Source organism: Dermacentor variabilis, chromosome 4, assembly GCF_050947875.1.
Source record: "Dermacentor variabilis isolate Ectoservices chromosome 4, ASM5094787v1, whole genome shotgun sequence".
NCBI lineage: Eukaryota > Metazoa > Arthropoda > Arachnida > Ixodida > Ixodidae > Dermacentor > Dermacentor variabilis.
Window position 1 is genome coordinate 190,021,090 of NC_134571.1, and position 12,619 is coordinate 190,033,708.

The 12,619-nt window shown below is 46.6% G+C and overlaps 1 protein-coding gene across 1 annotated transcript in view; it reads right to left on the reverse strand.

Moving 5' to 3' along the window:
• Positions 1-12,619, reverse strand: part of LOC142580026 (uncharacterized) — a 73,481-nt gene that overhangs the window by 20,021 nt on the left and 40,841 nt on the right. Inside the window, exon 5 of the mRNA XM_075690751.1 lies at positions 2,455-2,623. Within this exon, the coding sequence (XP_075546866.1) occupies positions 2,455-2,623 (169 nt within the window). The remainder of the gene's footprint in view (positions 1-2,454; positions 2,624-12,619) is intronic.

The following is a 12,619-nucleotide window of genomic DNA, read 5'->3' on the forward strand; positions in this document are numbered from 1 at the left end:
TCATTCCACGTCTAGCGTCCGAGACTCGACTATCTCAAATTTTGTTTTTAAACGATAATGGCTATCATGCCTTCCTCACTGTGATTTCAACAGGCGCATTTACTGAAATATTTGCGCCGTCAGGTGACATGCTTTCAAAGTACGGTCACCTACGCGAAACCTGGCTGTGCAATAATATCAATATAAGGCTTATTTTAGTGTCAAGCGCTTCACAACTTCGAATACTGAACCTGGAATTATTAATCTTCTATATTTGAAGGTGTTTATCAAGATCATCGCCAGAAGAAAATTTCAAAGTGGTCCTAAATAATGACAAAAATCTACCGAATTTCCGTTTTTTTCATGGTAAAACTACTACTGATTTATTGATTGGAATTACATTGCTAAATTATCATAGACCTGTATAAGAAAGAAAACTTCTGAAATCATCGATACACTCGAGTGATTTTCTGAAATAGCACGCAAAACATGCTCAAATTTTGGTTTTGGTGCATGTTAATTCAAAATTTTGGCAGTGCGGTACTCGTAGAATTATGAAACAGAGATCATTAGATAGACCTACTATAAGCCTTTGATTTCCGTCAGTAAATCATTTTGATTTCCGGTTTGGGCAAAATATGAATTATTCAATTTGGCCCCTGCACTACGATGGGCACGATTTCTTCCTGCCACTTCACCGCAAAGCGCAGTGGCTGTCTCGTGTCAGGCAGTCGGTGCCCGCAGTTTGACAAAATATGGGTAGCCATCCCCATTAAATATTACAAAACCTATTTTTGTTGTAGATTCTAGAATGAGCAAGGAGTCGAGAAGTGGGGCGACAGCCCTCAGAGTTCTCCTTTCTCAGAGTAGATTCCTGAAAGGAGAATATGCTTCTCTTCTTTCTTACATTCGGCTTCACGCTTTTGCCTCAGAAACTTCAGAACGCTCATCTGAACCTGTGAATTTTCGAAATCTTTTTGTTAGCAACTGGAATACCAATTTTCAAGTCTGTAGTAAAATCTCAGTTCTAGTTGGTTTTCTAAAGATAGAAAACTTGCGGCCCTCTACTATGTCTTCAGTAAGCACAGGACACGGTTTTTTAGAGGTATTCTGAGAGATTCGCTCCGCACTGCACAAAATATAGGCAAACAAGTATAGTGACGATGATGATTATGAAGCCACCTTGAATATGACGCTAGACTAAGCTAAAAGGTCTTCACCTAACTGCTATCACAAGCAGTTACGCAGTTTCAACAATTTGATCGCAGCGGCGGTCTTTAGAACTCCTAGCACTGCTCAACCTCTGTCTACTGGTTTATCAAAGATAAACAATATATGGGGCGCTAAAATAGCTTGGTCGCGCACTTTTAAATGTGCGTCTTCAAATTCATCAGACAGGTTTGTAAATCTAAATGAAAGAAAAAGAAATACAGGACGCGAGAAAATAAATAAACTCGGAGCTTTCGTGCGACGTCGGCTCCTTGGACTCTCTTTGAGAAAAGACGAGAAAACAAGAAAGAGACAAATTTTTGTAAAAGCTAATAGGAGTGGGCCACATAGTCGTGCCATCATGTGCTGAGTGAGGTGGCGTTACAACAGCAAACTGGGCGCCGATGGTCTTACGGAGGGCAGCCTTTGCGCTTTGCAGTGGATTGCTAGGAAGCAACTATGGTGAGGTCACACACGGGCCAAATTCCAGATCTTATATTTTGCTTAAAACAAAAAAAATCTAAATTATATTATGCAGTAAATTGAACGCCAATAAGCAGGCCTATATACTGAAGTTTGCTCACTTTGAAATTCATGAATGAATGTGGAATAAAACCAAAATGTTTCTGTGTACGGCATGTTATTTCAAAAAGAGTCATTCAGTGCACTTGCGCCTAAATAATTTTTTTTTCACAACAGGTGTAAGGCAGTGTGGTAAATAAATTACAATAACCGAAACAATAGTAGTCTTTCAAAGAAAAAGGCTATCAATTTCGTGGATTATTGTCAGTATTCGGGACTCCAAGATTGTCAGTAAGAACGTACACATATTCAAGCCGAATCATTGTAGCCTCAGTAGGCGAAGTTGTGAAGGCGTTAGGAATGAATATAACTTTTACGTGGACTGTTTTGCGGAAGCATCTTTCGCTTTATTGACCAAGCTTTAAAAGACCGTGTTGTGACGGGCATTTTTTTACTAGGAATGGTATCGTGATAATTCAATCTCAGCCAGGTAGTCACTATGCATGATTTTTGTAAGCAAGATCTGAGATCGTGGAACGACACGTATGAGAAGCTTCGCATAGAATATCCACTTTAGATTTGATATTGGCTACGCTGTCGCATGCACGCCTTCACCCCTCACGAAAACGCTGTGGAAGTCCTCTTAGATGCTTCCCTGTAACAGCATCGAAAAAGAAGGGGGGGGGGGGTTAAGGGAAGAAACTGCGCGTGCATTATTTCAATCTAATGCGGCATTTAATGTACCTTGTACTGCTCCACAGCCTTGGCCACAACCTCAAGCCTCAAGTTAGGCGGGACAATGACGCATGTTGTACCCAAGAGCACGCTGATGGTGATGGCAAGCAGGCCGCTTCCGTGTGTTATCGGAGTCGGCAGCAGGACAACATCGGACTCATCCCATGGAAAGCTCCACCTGCAATACCGTGGTACGATAAATATTGGTTAAAAGGAAGAGGTTTGGACACCGACCAAAAATGGTTTAAAATAGTTATTTACGGTTTGGTTCCCCCACGGGAGCGTTGTTCACAATGAAAGAAGCGGCAGAGCTGGCGCCCCTTTTTATGTGCGTCTCAAAACATGATTAAGGCACCTGGCATACATGGGCGGCAGATTGCCTTCGTTGCGATTAAGAGTGTGCGCCGTGGTTTGGATGATTAGGGACTCAAGATAAAGACGCGAAGAATGATTTCGTTCCTTGGCAATCACACGAGATTTCTCCCAGTCAATCTTATGTGATGTGGCTGCGCAGTGTTCGGCCAAGGCATTCGATGCAACGTGTCGTTTCTGGACGTCATTCATGTGTTGCTTAAGTCTTGTTTTGAAGTTGCCGGTTTCACCGACGTAGACATACTGACAGTCCGCACACGGAATGGCATACACCACGCCTGGAAACTTGTCCTTTTCCAAAGGGTCACATGCACGAGCTCGTGTCTAAGTTTCCGGGAGGGCACGTGCGCAGCCTGCACGTCATACGACCGCAGGACGCGTGCAAGAGTCTCGCTTATGCCGGGGACGTACGGAATCGAAGCCCGTCTCTTGGGGGGTCAAGACTGGGTGGCTACTGTGCGAGCCAGCTGGCGCCCTACTGAGTCAATGACGTACTCAGGGTATCCACAAGCCATTAATTCCCTCCGAACAAGTGCATTTTCCGCCATGTGGTCTTCCGCTGTTGTGCACACGTTTTTGCCCGATGAAGAAGAGAGCCGACAACAGACCTCTTTTGCGAAGCAGGGTGCACCGATCTGTAGTTAAGGTAGCGGCCCGTGTGAGTGTGCTTCCTAAATACCTTGAATAACAGGTTTGGCCTTTCTCGCTGCACAAGGGTGTCCAGGAACCGCAGTTGCCCTTCAATTTCCACTTCAACGGTGAACTTGATTGCTGCTTGTATATTGTTTAGGTGAGCCGTGAAAGGGTCAACGTTTTTCCTTTGCAAAATACTGAAACAGTCATCGACATATCTGAGGAAGACTTTAGGTGCCGGTGTAAACGAGGACAACGCTTGAGCTTCGATAGCCTCCATTGTTAGGTTAGCTACTTTGACGGAAATCGACGCACCCATTGCTGCTCCGTGTACTTGCAATAAAATTTCTTCTGGAACGTGAAATACGTATTTGACAGGCAAAATTTTAGTAGCCTACCTAGGTCATGCACATTGATGGGGGATCTGTCAGGCAACGTCGGGTCTTCGTCAAAGGCGGCGACGCAAACTTCCACGGCCATGTCTATTGGTACGCTTGTAAACAGTGAGACCACGTCTAAAGAAACTAAGACTTCCTCGGGGTGGACGCTTGTCCCTTTAACCTTTTCAATGAAGTCGTACGTGTTCCGCATGTGCGTGGAACGTTTTCCAACGAGTGGCGAAATGATTCTGTGAAGAAAATTTCACAGCTTGTGGAGCGGCGAACGTGTGAAGTCCACAATAGGCCGCAGGGAAACATCGGGCTTGTGCACTTTCGGTAGGCCGTATATTGCTGGAGCAGATCCATTGTGGCAAATCAGTCTGTAGTACAACTGCTTGTGCTGAGGCGGCACCATACGGAAGACGTCGGCGAGCAGTTTCTGCATGTCCCTCTGAAGCTTGGGTGTTGGGTCTCTTGTGACGCTGGCGTACGTGTGAACGTCACTCAATAGCAAGGACATTTTTGTCGATGTATTTGCTCCTGCCTAGAAGGACGGTAGCGTTCCCCTTCTCGGCGGGAAGTACGACAATATCCAGATTCTCCTGCAGCCTCTTGATGGCATTCCGTTCTTGCTTGCACAAGGAGTCCACGGTGGGTTGGGCGTGCCACTTCGACAATACGTTTACAACGCGTGTGCGAGCCTCGTCACGGCGGGATTGGTCGACCAAGTTCACAGCGCGCTCAGCGGCGAGAAGGGGAACGCTACCGTCCTTCTAGGCAGGAGAAAATACATCGAAAAAATGTGCTTGCTATTGAGTGACGTTCACACGTACGCCAGCGACGCAAGAGACCCGACACCCAAGCTTCAGAGGAACCTGCAGAAACTACTCGCCGACGTCTTCCGTATGGTGCCGCCTCAGTACAAGCAGTTGTACTACAGACTGATTTGCCACAATGGATCTGCTCCAGCAATATACGGCCTACCAAAAGTGCACAAGCCCGATGTTCCCCTGCGCCCTATTGTGGACTTCACACGTTCGCCGCTCCACTAGCTGTCAAATTTTCTTCACAGAATCATTTCGCCACTCGTTGGAAAACGTGCCACGCACATACGGAACACGTACGACTTCATTGAAAAGGTTAAAGGGACAAGCGTCCACCCCGAGGAAGGAAGGAAGGAAAGAAGGAAGGAAGGAAATCAACTTTATTCAGGTCCTGCAGGCCACGAGAGCTTTGGGCTCTCATGGAGCGGGCGTCTCCCACGACGGAACCGGGAGGTTGAGTTTCCTGGCGGCGTCGTGGACCTGCTCGACAGCCCAGAGTTGGGGAGCGAGTTCTTCGTTCCGGATTGCTTTTTCAAACTTGCGCTTGTCCGGTTCGGAGTTTATGTGAGCTTGCGAGCACGGCCAGAGTAAATGATATACGTTAAGGGATGTATTGCAATTGGTGCAATAAGACTTGTCGTAGAGCTCAGGCATGTAATGGTGTAATCTGTTTCGCGTGGGGTATGTGTCTGTTTGTAGCATTCTGAGTGTAACCGCTTGAGCTCGAGTGAGCGTGCGGTGTGGCGTGCTATACTGTCTGCGTTGTAGGTAGTAGTGTTTAATGATTTCATTGTATGTAGTGGGCGCGTCCTTATTCTCCGAGTGGTTGGGTGAAGCCGCGCGGTCTGTAAGCGTGCGCGCAGCCTCGTGTGCCGCCTCGTTAAGGTTGGGGACGTCGCCGATCTTTGGTCCTAAGTGTGCCGGGAACCAGTATATGAAGTGGTTCTTAATCTCTTTCTTTGAAAAAATTCGGAAGTCTTAGTTTCTTTTGACGTGGTCTCACTGTTTACAAGCGTACCAATAGACATGGCCGTGGAAGTTTGCGTCGCCGCCCTTGACGAAGACCCGACGTTGCGTGACAGATCCCCCATCGATGTGCATGACATAGGTAGGCTACTAAAAGTTTGCCTATCAAATACGTATTTCACGTTGCAGAAGAAATTTTATCGGCAAGTACACGGAGCAGCAATGGGTGCGTCGATTTCCGTCACAGTAGCTAACCTAACAATGGAGGCTATCGAAGCTAAAGCGTTGTCCTCGTTTACACCGGCACCTAAAGTCTTCCTCAGATATGTCGACGACTGTTTCAGTTTTTTGCAAGGGAAAAACCTTGACCCTTTCACGGCTCACCTAAACAATATACAAGCAGCAATCAAGTTCACCGTTGAAGTGGAAAATGAAGGGCAACTTCCGTTCCTGGACACCCTTGTGCAGCGAGAAAGGCCAAACCTGTTATTCAAGGTATTTAGGAAGCACACTCACACGGGCCGCTACCTAAACTACAAATCGGTGCACCCAGCTTCGCAAAAGAGGTCTGTTGTCGGCTGTCTTCTTCGTCGGGCAAAAAACGTGTGCACAACAGCGGAAGACCACATGGCGGACAATGCACTTGTGCGGAGGAAATTAATGGCTTGTGGATGCCCTGAGTACGTCATTGACTCAGTAGGGCGCCAGCTGGCTCGCACAGTAGCCACCCAGTCTGGACCCCCCAAAAGACGGGCTTCGATTCCGTACGTCCCCGGCATAAGCGAGACTCTTGCAAGCGTCCTGCGGTCGTATGACGTGCAGGCTGCGCACGTGCCCTCCCCGAAACTTAGACACGAGCTCGTGCATGTGAAAGACCCTTTGGAAAAGGACAAGTTCCCAGGCGTGGTGTATGCCATTCCGTGTGCGGACTGTCAGTATGTCTACGTCGGTGAAACCGGCAACTTCAAAACAAGACTTAAGCAACACATGAATGACGTCCAGAAACGACACGTTGCATCGAATGCCTTGGCCGAACACTGCGCAGCCACATCACATAAGATTAACTGGGAGAAATCTCGTGTGATTGCCAAGGAACGAAATCATTCTTCGCGTCTTTATCTTGAGTCCCTAATCATCCAAACCACGGCGCACACTCTTAATCGCAACGAAGGCAATCTGCCGCCCATGTATGCCAGGTGCCTTAATCATGTTTTGAGACGCACATAAAAAGGGGCGCCAGCTCTGCCGCTTCTTTCATTGTGAACAAGGCTTCCGTGGGGGAGCCGAAACGTAAATAACTATTTTAAACCGTTTTTGGTCGCTGTCCAGACCTCTTCCTTTTAACTATGCATCATCCCGACCAGACGGGCTTCCGTCATACTCTCAACTTCATACGATAAATATTCAGTGCAATATTTACGACCTTTTGACATGATACCAGTAAGGAGACAAGAGCTCTAAGCGGATAGGTGCTGCTGATTTGCCGCGTACTCCTGACTTACAAAAAAAAACGAAAGATTTGAGCAATGGTGGAATTAGAGATGGAAGAGCCTGATGAAAGCCTGGAAAGATTGAAAAAAAAAAAGATTTCCCCGTTGGTTTTCACCACAGAAAGTGACAAAAAAAGAACAATGAAGTTCGCACGTATAGTTACGATTTCCATTTTCTGCCGTGCCCATGCAATTAAAGAAGCCACAACAACGACAAGAAGACGGCAGCGCAGTTTCCGAGTGTTTACACTGTGTATATGTTTTCAGTCTCGTTTTGAAAATGTTGCGTTGCTTTCAGGAGACCCCGTGGATTTCAGTGCAGCAGCGGTGTGCAGGACTCCACGATGCAACAGGTTCACAAGTAAAGGCATTCGGAAACGTGTCATGGACAAATAAACTTTAGTGTGGAAGGACCCACGATCAATTCTAATGCGAAATCGCGGGTGTCAAGCGAAAGTGACTTGGACCCTGAGTGACCTTTTCCTCAGTAATCTTTTGTAGGTAATCTTTTGCAGAGAAAAACGAAGAACACTTCAGTGACTTCTCGTTATCGGCGTAATTATCGCATGTCATTGTAGCCATTGTTATCATCAGGATATTTTTATATCCACTGCACGAGGAACGCCTCTCCCAGCGATCTCCAATTACCCCTGTCTTGCGCTACCTGGTTCTAACTTCTGCCTCTGAATTTCCTCATTTCGTCACCCCACCTAACTTTCCGCCATCCTCGACTGCGCTTGCTTTCCCTTGGCACCCATTCTGTAACAGTCCACCGGTTATTTACTCTGGGGCGCTATAACGTAAAACTATTCCAAACTTTTCTATTCCAATTCTGCTATCAGCCCTCCGCGATTGGTCAAAAACGTTTTTCGACCACCCCCCCACTTGACCTGTCTGTCACGCGACGTCACGAAAACCGCAATACCTCCCATCTGATATGATGTGTACACACTGATTATGCATGATTTGACAGGAAAAAGGAAAACAGTTCTCTCGGATTCGACCCCTTTTCGCAATTAGCCCTCGGCTATTGGTAAAAAGTTTTCGGGCTGCACCCACTTCACCTGCCTGTCACACGACGTCACAAAACCACACAATCTCACCGCGTCAAAGTGACGTGTACGCCATAAAGGTGCATTAATATGCCGAACAAAACTGATTTTTTTTTTTCGGAATAGCCGCAGGCTGCCCTGTTCCGAACGGAATAAAAGGTGGCTGCCGCCGATCGCTGAGACGCTGGCTACTCGCACCTGCCGGAGATCATGGGTGTATTTGCGTATAATAAAACGTCTTGCGTGACCGTGTACCGTTTTCAAGCACTTTCGGCACGTTTACTACCTCATTCTGCCAACTCTTCTTTGCTGAGGGTCAGTTTTAGCGTCATTCTTAAGCTTTCGTTGCATGCCGCTGCGATTTTCGACCAACCACCACAAGCTAGGTAAGGGAAAGCCGACCAATCGCAGACGTCGGCACCACCCTCTTCATCCGGTTATCGATTTTCAGTGAAGTGGCTCTGCCCCAGTGAATCCCTCTCCACTTGAGCGTTCTCCTCGCCTCTCGTCAGCCAATTAGATACGACAAGTCGCTCAGTGTAGACAATGTTATTCGTTTTCAAACAAAAGTGACGTCCTATGAACGAGGAGAGCGTTTGATTGGTCCGTTCAGACAACACTGCGGGTGGCCGCCCGGTGCTTGCGTCGGTGGTTACGCAAATTTGACCTCAGGAAATTGGAATAGAAACATATTGGAATAGTTTTACGTTATAGGGCCCCTGCGCATTATATCGCCTGTCCAAGTCTATTTTTTTCTCTTCATTCTCAACTAGAATATCGTCTAACCCTGTTTGCTCGCTTATCCACGCTGCTCTCCTCCCATTCCTTAACGTTGCGCCTAGCATTTTTTCTTGCGTCGCTCTTTGCGTGGTCCTTAGCATATTCTCGAGCTTCTTTTTTACCCTCCATGTTTTTGCTGTCTGGTGGCGTCGAAAAATGCAATGGTTGTACACTTTTCCTTTTAACGGCTGTATTAAGCTCCCAGCCAAGATTTGTAAGGGCCTCCCGTATGCACTCCAACCAATTATATTCTTGTGTAAATTTTATTCTCATGAACAAGATTTCCTGTGCGTAATCGAAACAAAGCACCTAATAAAGAAATGACCTAGCATGACATTGGTCTAGCTCAAGAGATCAGAAACAACTTGCTGCACGGTCAAAAATTATAAACAAGAGTAAGTAAAGAATAGTTGAAACTGTAGCATCGGAAATATTGAGCAAACAGTAAATTATGGCCGCAGAATGAAATTATGAGAAGCAAACTTGGCATAGAACAAGCCAAGGTGTATACAGTGAAAGATGAGCAGGCTAGTGTCATCAGCAATTTCGATGAAATAGTAAATGTAGTGGAAGAATTCTATACTGATCTGCACATTACCCGGATCATCCACGTTATCTTCATTCGAAGCAGTGAGGACCAGGAACAGGGGCTTCGTATATAAGTAGCGCTGAAATTAGAAGGACCTTGCAAGATATGTCGCGCTGAGAAATAGCAGAAGAAAATGGAACAAAAGTCGATTTACCAAAATATGGAGGCGATGTTCAACTTGGAAAACTTACGACCCTTTAAACGCAATGCCTCATGACTTCAAGTGAACCAGAGCGCTGGAAGTGTGGCACTATTATAATAATCCATAGGAAGGAAGGGGTTAAAAAATTGAAGTGTAGGCCTGTTAGGCTGCTTCCAGTATTGCTTAAAATATTCACCAAGGTAATTTCTAATAGAGACAGGGTAACACGACTGCAACAGCGCAACAACACAGGCTGGCGTCAAGAAGAGATATCCTACAACGAATCACATCTATGTCATCAAACCGGTAACTGAGAAATCTGAGCAGTACAATCAACCCCTTTATATGGCTTTCATAGATTATGAAAAGGCATTTCATTCAGTTGAGATACCAGAAGTCATACGCGCATTGCGAAATTGAAGGGAACAGGAGGAATACGTGCATATCTTGGGAAATACATACAAAGATTCCACAGGTATCTTGGTTCTCCACAAGAAAAGTTGTAATTCATGTATCAAGGCAGGTCAGGGAACGAAATATAATCCATCCAATGCACGCTGTACGCTAAGACATATTCAACTTATTAGACTGGGAAGGCCTAGAAGTGAGGATCAAGGGCGCAGATGAGTTCTTGTTTGGCTACACTAAGGGTGAATTGCAACAAATGATTGAGGACTTTAATCGAGAATGTGTAAGAGTAGGTTTGAAGATCAATATGCAGAAGACAAAGGTAAGTCCAGCTGGATTGCGACGAAACAAGACTTGATCACCAGCAATCCTCTAGAGTCGCTGCCAGAGTCTCTGACCAGATTGGTTAGAGACTGATATGAACTCAGACGTTTTATACGCTGCTGCATCAAGTGGGCTTCCGTATCTGGGGCCAGTGCAAAATGTAAAATAAATCATTTTCCCTTAATTTCTATTAGCGGGCGTACTCATCCCTGTGCCAAGTGAATTCCTGGCTGAAGCGCTGCCCCAAGCTGCAACAAACTGGTGGCAGCGATGAGATGGGAAAAGCAGTCCTCACAATCCGGGATCGGCGGAGCTGGGAATGTGGCTCTAGGAGACACGACCTTCACAGTCTCGAGGTAAAGTGCGCGCGGAAGAGTGACGTCTGTGGATCCGGCATTAAGCGAGCTCCTCACGCGGATCAGGAAAGCACAACCGCCGAAGTAACGGCGTGAAGGCTTGGACGAGTCGAGGAAACTTGAAGGAAGAGAAGCAGAAGTCAGCCCTCACGATATGGGATCGGTGGACCTAGGCACGTGGCTCCAGGAGACACCACCTTCGCAAGCTCAAGGTTGGATGAGCGCTGGGGCGACTACCTTTTTCCGAACGATAAGGACCAGGTTCTATCGGCCCAATAGCTCTTGTTCAGCGCCACCGGGTGTGCGGTCAATCATAGTTTTAGTCGGCTTTCAGAAAAGCGTGTATTTCACAATAATTAAAAAAAGAGAAGCTGCTGCTATTAGGATCAGAGCTCGGTATGGATATTGACCGTAAGTTGACGAAGGCCAAAATTTGTGCTGACATTTGCGAAGTGAGTTTCGAGGAGGACGAGCTCACGGACAACTGGGAAAAGATATGTTCTGAGAGGAAAGAAATGGCAGAAGAAAAGGAATGCGAGCAGAAAGGAAGGAAAAAGACAGACAGGAAAAGAGGGAACAAAGGCAGGCAGATATTGAGCTCAAGAAAATAAAGCTATAGCAAGCGAGATTAGCGCGCGGTTCGGATGCGGCCCCGCCACAAACGGAAAGCGTGAAAATGATGAGTTTGCTTCAGCTGTACAAAACATCCGATGACATAGGTGACATAATTAATTTGAACGAATTCATGAAAACGAGCATTTCCCCAAGACACTTGGACGGAGCGGTTGCTTGCGTTGCTGCCGGAAAAAGCCTCACAAATCGTGGCCGAACTTAGCGCTGCCTAGGCAGGCAAGTAGGGTTCAGTAAAGTCGAGCTTACTCACAAAATCTAAGCTTTCCGCAGAACATTTTGCGAGGAGATCTCGACAGGAAAGAAAGAAGCCTAATGAAAGCTTTGTTGAGTTTGCGTGCAGCCTGAAGGATAACTTTTCGGAGTGGCTGAAAGGAGCAAATGCGAATAACATCAGGAAACTGTCACATTTAATCTGGATAGTGCAATTCTACAAGACCCTGAAGGATAACATGCACCTTTGGATTAAGGACAGGTAGGAGGGGGTCTGTGTAAAGAGGGCAACACAGCTAGCCAATGAGTAGGTGGCGTGCCATGGCTTCAGGCCGCAGAGCAGTAGCGTACAGTACTACCAAAAACCTTCCCCACGACCAAAATTTTACACTCGAGAGCAGAAAACCACACACAAAAAAGAAACGAGGCGACACGCACTTCGGTGCGAACCGAAGGCATAGCGAAAGAAACTGAAAGGGGTAGAATGAAACCCACAAATCATCAGCAAGAGCGCGAATCGACAGTTCAATTGGCATGCTATGACTAAGGAAACGGCTCACTTCGACCAAAACTGCTCCAATAACAGGCCAGTATTCACTTCCATAAGCAGTCATCCGTGCAACCTCCATCTCCTGAAGCTATACATAACGGATCTAATGGTAAATGGCAAAGAGTGTAGGGTACTCAGGGACTCCGTGGCCACCATAGACGACGTCCATCCGAAGTATGGAAAAATTGCAGATGACATGCCCAAGTGGACGTGGACAAGGCAGGTCGTCAGCGAAGACTCAGTGTGCCTACCAATGGCAAACGTTCATATTGAAGGACGCTTCGGAGATATCGAGACAGCAGCAGCAGTCGTCAATGGGCTACCGAAGGCTACCCTTGCCTTTATTCGAACAGCTCAGAGTCGCTACTAAATAAAGAAGGGGGCACCTTTGCTGAAGCCCAGGTCATAGGTTTGACCAAGTCCAAAGCAGGGGAGCTAGCTCAGCAGCTGACTTACCACGCTCAA